The sequence below is a fragment of the Lontra canadensis genome, unplaced genomic scaffold (assembly GCF_010015895.1).
Source record: "Lontra canadensis isolate GAN:19392208 unplaced genomic scaffold, GSC_riverotter_1.0 scaffold1593, whole genome shotgun sequence".
Lineage (NCBI taxonomy): Eukaryota > Metazoa > Chordata > Mammalia > Carnivora > Mustelidae > Lontra > Lontra canadensis.
This window is the reverse complement of record NW_022632577.1, coordinates 2,869-10,164: the sequence shown is the minus strand read 5'-3', so window position 1 is coordinate 10,164 and position 7,296 is coordinate 2,869. Positions and strand designations below refer to the sequence as shown.

The following is a 7,296-nucleotide window of genomic DNA, read 5'->3' as shown; positions in this document are numbered from 1 at the left end:
CAATAAGTTTCATAAAAATATTAAGTCATTCTGGAAAGTAGAAATCTACATTAGCTGGAGCCTGGGTGGCTCAGTCATTAAGCATCTGCCTTTGGCTCAGGTCATGATCCTGAGGTCCTGGGATGGAGCCCCACATTGGGCTCCTTGCTCAGCAGGAAGCCTGCTTTTCCCTCTCCCACTCCCCCCACTTGTGTTCCCTCTATTGCTATGTCTCTCTCTGTTAAAAATCTTTAAAAAAAAATCTATATTAGCTGCCGATTCTGCTAAGAGACGTCAAAGATGGGGTTGTTTAAGCCACATACCTTATTATTATTTGAATCGATGACATCATCTGTGTAAGACTCACCATTATTTAAGTATCATTAAAACAAAACATTGCCATTTAAACTACTACACAATGCGAAAACATTATTAGAATCAGTGAAATAGCGGCGCCTGGGTGGCTCAGTAGTTAAGCATCTGCCTTTGGCTCAGGTCATGATCCCAGTGTCCAGGACGCTGGGATCCAGCCCTGTATCTGGCTCCCTGCTGAGCAGGAAGCCTGCTTCTCCCTCTTCAGCTTCCCCATGGCTGTGTTCCTTCTCTTGCTATCTCTGTCATAAATAAATAAAATCTTAAAAAAAAAAAAAGAATCCGTACTCTTTTCACAAGCACAAGTAATTACAGTATTCTGAGGAAACCTCATAAGCTGAGAGCACTGATAATTACTGGTCAAAGGAAGTCATATAAAACAGTTGTAATCAACATGCTTAAATTCTATCCTCAGTGGAATTTTTAAAATGGAAATTTCAAACCCAGTCCTTCAGAGACATGAGGCTACCTCCAAATCAGGATATAAACAATTTGGTAATTAACAGTTTAAAGAGGCAATTAAGTTTCAGTTAATAACACTGATGAATATGTAAGAAAACATGTGGAATTCTCAATTAGATCATGACTCTTTTCCTCTCTAGATTGTATGCAGGTGTCCCCTTCCTATTGAAAGATTTTTTTCCCCCTTTTTAAAAATTTTTAAGTAGGCCACCCTACCCCCACCCAGGGTGGAGGCCAACACTGGGCTTGAACTCGTGACCTGGAGATCAAGACCTGAGCTGAGATCAAAAGACAGATGCTTAACCAACTGAGCCACTCAGGCTCCCCTTAAAGATTTTATTTTATTTTTTTAAAGATTTTATTTTTTTGACAGAGAGAGACAGTGAGAGAGGGAATATAAACAGGGGAAGCAGGAGAGGGAGAACCAGGCTTCCTGAGGAGCAGGGAGCCTGATGTGGGGCTCAATCCCAGGATGCTGGGATCACAACCTGAGCCGAAGGCAGATGCTCAGCCCTTGAGCCACCGCCCCAAAGACTTTAAGTAACCTCTAAACCCAAATAGGACTTGAACTCACAACCTCAAGATCAAGAGTCACATGCTCAACCCACTGAGCCAGCCAGGTGCCTCTCCCGCTCCTATTTAAATATAGAAGGCTAACAGTATCTTTCATGTGCTAGAGTCTCTGTGTTTACAGACTAAGTCTTCATGTAGCATCTCCCAGGTCCTCTAATTTCAATTTTTTTTCCTAAAAGAAAAAGGAGTTTCAAAAATTACTTTCAATGTAATTGAAATTCAATTCAATTTACCTCTTCTTTGGGGCATCTTCCAGAGTTTTTTGAAGGCTGCCAATTGTAGCTTCCACACTCTTGAGTTGTCTTCTGCTGGATGGCTTTGTTGTTTGTACATTTACTGTGCTTAACTCAATTTTCATGCCCTTAATAATATCTAACAAGTCTTTTTTTGTATTCTCCTTTACACTCTCTGGGCTCTCTGTTTCTTTGGAAATCCCATGCGTTGGAGCAGACTGCTCATCTTTCTTGCTATAATTCACACCGTTAGTCCCAAAGTATCTTTGGACATTATTTTTTGTCCTAGAAAGAAGCATTAAAGAAAAAAAAATGAAAAATACAATCCAAAATAATAAAGGAAGGATTCAAAACACTGCTTTTATGTGTTTTTAAAATTTTCTAATTCGAATCCTTCCCTTTTGTTTTTATTATTGTCAGCAACCATAACAAGAGCAATTTAACATTTTTTTTTAAATTTATTTATTTATTTGACAGGCAGAGATCACAAGTAGGCAGAGAGGCAGGCAGAGAGAGGAGGAAGCAGGCTCCCCACTGAGCAGAGAGCCCCATGCGGGGCTTGATCCCAGGACCCTGAGATCATGACCTGAGCCAAAAGCAGAGGCTTTAACCCATTGAGCCATGCAGGTGCCCCAAGAGCAATGTAACATTTATTGAATATATACTATGTGCTTAGTCTGGTGCAAAATATTTATTACATTTCCTCATACCCGCAACAACTCCGTATTACCCCCATTCTGCAGATAAGGAAAACAGAAACCAGAGAAGCAAAGTGATTTACCAAGGTCATGTAGTGCAGGGCTCACTAAGGCCTAAGATACACTGGTGAGTCACAAAGGGGTTACAGGTGTGCTGAGACTGACTGATCTCAGCTGGGTGCTGCCTGGGGCTGCTGGAGCTCCTATCTGTTGCCTCCCTCCGTTTACCTCAAGGTTTGACACAAGATCATTTTCTATGCATTCTGTGACATTTAAAAAAGGTGATAACTTTGTGATCCACCATCTGTGGTGGAAATATCACCAAGATGAAAGATTTTCATAAAAACCTTATGGGGAAAGACCACTTTCCAGGATGAACCTTCGGATACAATAGAAACTGTAAAGGCCAAGATTCGGGATCAGGAAGGAATTCCTCCTGACCAGCAGAGACTGATCTTCGCTGGCAAGCACCTGGAAATGGACGTACTCCGTCTGACACAACTTTTAAAAGGAGTCCACTCTTCATCTTTGGCTGAGACTTCACCGTGGTGCTAAGAAAAGGAAGAAGTCTTACACCACTCCCAAGAAATTCTTCTTGAGAATTCCTCATGAGAGAAAGAAGGTTAAGTTAGCTGTCCTGAAATACTATAAAGTGGAATCAGAAGTGCCCTTCAGATGGATGTGGTGCTGGAGTCTCATGGATAGCCACCGTGACAGACATTACTGTAACAAGTGTTGTCTGGCCTATTGCTTCAACAAACTGGAAAACAAGTAATTGTATATGTGTTGATAAAAGACATGAACTATGGGGTGCCTGGGTGACTCAGTGGGTTAAAGCCTCTGCCTTTGGCTCAGGTCATGATCCCAGGGTCCTGGGATTGAGCCCCGCATCGGACTGTCTGCTCAGCGGGGAGCCTCCTTCCCCCTCTCTCTGTCTCTACCTGCCTCTCTGCCTACTTGTGATCTCTGTCAAATAAATAAAATCTTAAAAAAAAAAAAAGACATGAACTAACATTAAAAAAAAAAAAAAAAGGGTTCCACAGCCTGCCTGGTTGGCTCAGTCAGGTAAGTGTCTGCCTTTGGCTCAGGTCATGACCCCAGGGGTCCTGGGATTGAGCCCATCAGGCTCCTTGCTGGGGAGTCCACTTCTCCTTCTGCATGCCGCTCCCCCTGCTTGTGCCCTCTCTCTGCGTCTCTCAAATAAGTAAAAATAAAACATTAAAAAAAAAACAAAGGTTGCAAAAACCATGACAGAATAATTAAATTGCAATTTAATATTCTCAGACCCCAAACTGACTACCAAGTCCTTATTCTTAACATAATACTACCTCTTTAAAAGGTATAAAAATACAGATATTTCTTTTTTTTAAAAGATTTTATTTATTTATTTGACAGAGAGGTCACAAGCAGGCAGAGAGGCAGGCAGAGAGCGGGAAGTGGGCTCCCTGCTGAGCAGAGAGCTCAATGTGGGGCTCGATCCCAGGACCCTGAGATCATGACCTGAGCCGAAGGCAGAGGCTTAACCCACTGAGCCACCCAGGTGCCCCCAGAAATTTCTATTAATAAAAAAAAGTTACTTTCTTTAAAAAACGTCTGAGTATTATTCTAATGTCTGGGTGTTATTCTAATCTGATCAACTTTCTCATTGAGCTGCATGTCATTTAACTAATCACCATTTGTAAACTAAGCTGAAATGGACCAGTAAAAAGGATATTCAATGGCTACTTTCCACTTTTTTCATTAAATACATTTGTGAAAAAGAATGACACAAATGATTCCATCTATTTCAAATTCATGCAAAAGATCTGCCAAATCTAAGTCACCCAAATATCTAATTTTTTTTGTGGTGTTAAAACCTTTTGATACTTGATATTGAAGAACTTTTTTTTTTAGAGATGCGTTTATATATTTGAGAGAGAGAGCGTGTGAGCAAGAACGCAAGCACCAACAGAAGGGGCAGAGGGAGAGGGAGAAAGAATCCCAAACAAGCTGAGCACGGAGCCCGATGTGAGGCTCAATCTCAGGACCCTGAGATCATGACCTGAGCTGAAACTGAGCCAGACATTTAACCAACTGCACCACCCAGGTGTCCTGATATTGAAGAAATTAAAAAGCTAGGGCACCTGGGTGGCTCAGTCACTTAAGCATCTGCCTTCCACTCAGGCCACAGTTCTGGGATCCAGCCCCACATCCTCCACGTGGGGCTCCCTGTTGAGTGAAGAGCATGCTTCTCCCTTTCCCTCTCCCTCTGCTCACACTCTCTATCTCAAATAAATAAATCTTTAAAAAAAAAGAAAACACTAAAAAAAAAACGTAAAAAGCTAACGAATGTGTTAGATTAGAAAGGTAAAATGTACAAAAAGTCATTCATTAAATACAATGAATATCTACTCTGTGCTGGATACTATACTATGCATTGACCATTGCATACAAGAGTAAATCAGAATCTCATGGTCCTTATCTTTCTGAAGCTAACAGGCTAGAACACTGTTTCTCAAACTTCAATATGCGTAAGAATTACCTAGGCCTCCCACCAAGGAATCCTTATTCAGTAGCTTTGAGGAGGGACACAAAGTGTTTGCATTTCTAACAAACTTCCAAGTAATACTGATATTGCCCATCAGAGGACTGCATATCTGAGGAGCTACATGACACACGTCCTTTAATCCTTACAATCTCACAGGACAGGTTTCACTACTTCGGTTTTATACAAGAAACTGATGCTTAAAGAGGTTAAATCAGTGGTTCTTAACCTTTAGGGATCATCTGAATTACGCAGGGTGCTTATTTAAAATATATTCCTGAGATTCTTAGTTGCTAAGTTTGGTATGCTGCGCAAGGACCTGCATTTAACCAAGATGCCAGGTGCTTCTGATACAACTCATCTCAAGACCGCACATCAGACCCTGGGCTACATAGTATATCAACTTCTCAAACCTAGCCAATAGCAGTATCAGACTAGGGACCCTTTAATGAAAGAAAAAAAAATGGCTATTGCCAAGAATTCTGAAACAAACTATTTGATCTGCTTATAAAAATGTGAAAGGCTATCAACTAGAGGCACTTAACAATTAGAAAGCAAAACCAATTACATAATGATTATAATCAGTACACAGGATCTTCATCATATCATTCAATATATGGTACGATTCAGTTTAGGAAAATATTATTTCAATGTTAAAGTTAAATATTAAAGGTATTATAACAAAGGTGGCAATCAGGAGAATCTCACATATAACCTCCCATCTTTCAATGTTTCCTTCCAAGACTACTACCGGGCCACAGAAAGTAATCTATGTTTAGTACAGGAAAATCATGTACCGGCAGTAACTCCCTAACACTAAAATAATAAAACTTCGGTCATAACCTCCCACCAGGGCTTGTTTCCACTGAGAGCATTTCATCAGCCCTTCAAGTACAACACATCCAAAGTCACATTCAAGAGCTCCCCTCTCATACTGACTAACCATTTTTCACCCTTCTATACTGAAGGGGCTTCTTACCATAACAGATATTTTGAATTCTAAAACTATGACATATTTTAAAAGCTTTCTCAAAGCTGCTCTTCAATCTTCTATTAACATTAACAGTACACCTGTCTTGTAGGGTAGCCTGCTTAAATCTTTTTTCTACCTTATCATTATTTCATATGCCACATCATATCAATTCTACCTGTGCAGTTTTTCTCCTCCATCCAGCTACTTTTTCCCATCTCCATTGCTACTAACCTGCTTTGAGCTACACTCAACCATAGTGACCCTGGCCCCAAATCGTTCTGCTTGGACTATATGCAGTAGAATTAAGTTTCCATAATGATGAGAGTTCTTAGAGAATAAACAGCAAGACGAAGTATGTATGACTACTTTTCTTGCTTGGCTAGCTCCAACCCTTGGTCCCCCTTTAGATTTTATCGGACTTCTTTTCCAGAATGGATACTCTGAACCTCTCCTGCAATAGTTAGCTGTCCGGACTTGCTCACCCAGCCGTGACTGGAATAAGCATTCTGTGCTACCCACACCATCTCAGCTTCACTCCGCTAAACTTGAATTGCATGCTTGAACTACAAGCTTCGTGGTGGCAGAACTGTTGTTATTCGGGGTTTAACGCCAGTATCGGTACAGTGTGAGTACTTTAAATGACGAATCAAAGAAAAAAATGGAGGCAGGAATGAGACCGTTATAGTCTCGGGAAGTTAAAAAAAAAAAAAAAGAAGGGGGGGTGGGGGAGACAACTCTGCTTCTGGAGTCCGGACTGAATGAGGGGTGGCGTGGCGGAGCGCTCGGGACAGGAGCCAACCTTGTACCCGTAGCTCTGTTTCTCACTCACGTTATGACCTTGGGCAAGTCATTTTAGCTTTCTGGGATTTCCCTTTCCTCAGCTTTAAAGCAACGGCCTCTCAGATCCCGCGGGCTGGAACATCCCCCCCAGGAAGCGGAGAATGACCACTGAATGCCCCGGAGGTTGCCTTGACACCCGCAGGGCCAACAGCGCCGAAATGTGGTACCTGACCGTTCTGTGCGGAGCACCGAGTAGCACAATCGCAGCCTCTGAACCTCCAGAGCATAAAGGGAAGCGGGAGAGAGGGCGTAGAGGTAGGATCGCGGAGACCCTCGGAAACATCGCCAAGAGACAAACCAAACTGGGAGCACAAACGATCAGACCGTCCCTCTGCCAAACACGTCCCCCGCTCTCTCTTTCCGTTCCGCAGCCTGGCGCGTTCCGTCCCTTCACGTTCCGGTGGGCAACAGGGCCTGTAACTGAGTTCCGGGCTCGTCCGCGGCCGGGCTCCGTCCGCTGTGTCCAGGCGATTCTAGTGGCCTAGGTGGAGTGGATGCCTGAGTTCAGCCAAGATGCGCTGGTTCAGGCATCAGGACCCGCACGGGAGAGGGAGAGTGGAGGAAGTGATCTAGTGTGCAATATTACTTTGAGGGGCGGGGAAGAGGCGGAGAACTGACCCTACTGGGCAGTGTCTGGGGGTC

The 7,296-nt window shown here is 42.7% G+C and overlaps 1 protein-coding gene and 1 pseudogene across 1 annotated transcript; one reads left to right on the top strand and one right to left on the bottom strand.

Annotated features, from left to right (window-relative positions):
• Nucleotides 1–1,599: 1,599 nt before the first annotated feature.
• Nucleotides 1,600–7,043, bottom strand: LOC116863551 (28S ribosomal protein S31, mitochondrial-like). Its single transcript, XM_032850981.1, has 2 exons — nt 6,822–7,043; nt 1,600–1,904 (listed from the first exon to the last, which is right to left on the bottom strand). The coding sequence occupies exons 1-2, from the start codon at nt 6,935–6,937 to the stop codon at nt 1,616–1,618; spliced, it is 405 nt and encodes a 134-aa protein (XP_032706872.1). The 5' UTR covers nt 6,938–7,043; the 3' UTR covers nt 1,600–1,615.
• On the top strand, nt 2,286–3,175 carry LOC116863550 (annotated as a pseudogene).
• Nucleotides 7,044–7,296: the final 253 nt, after the last annotated feature.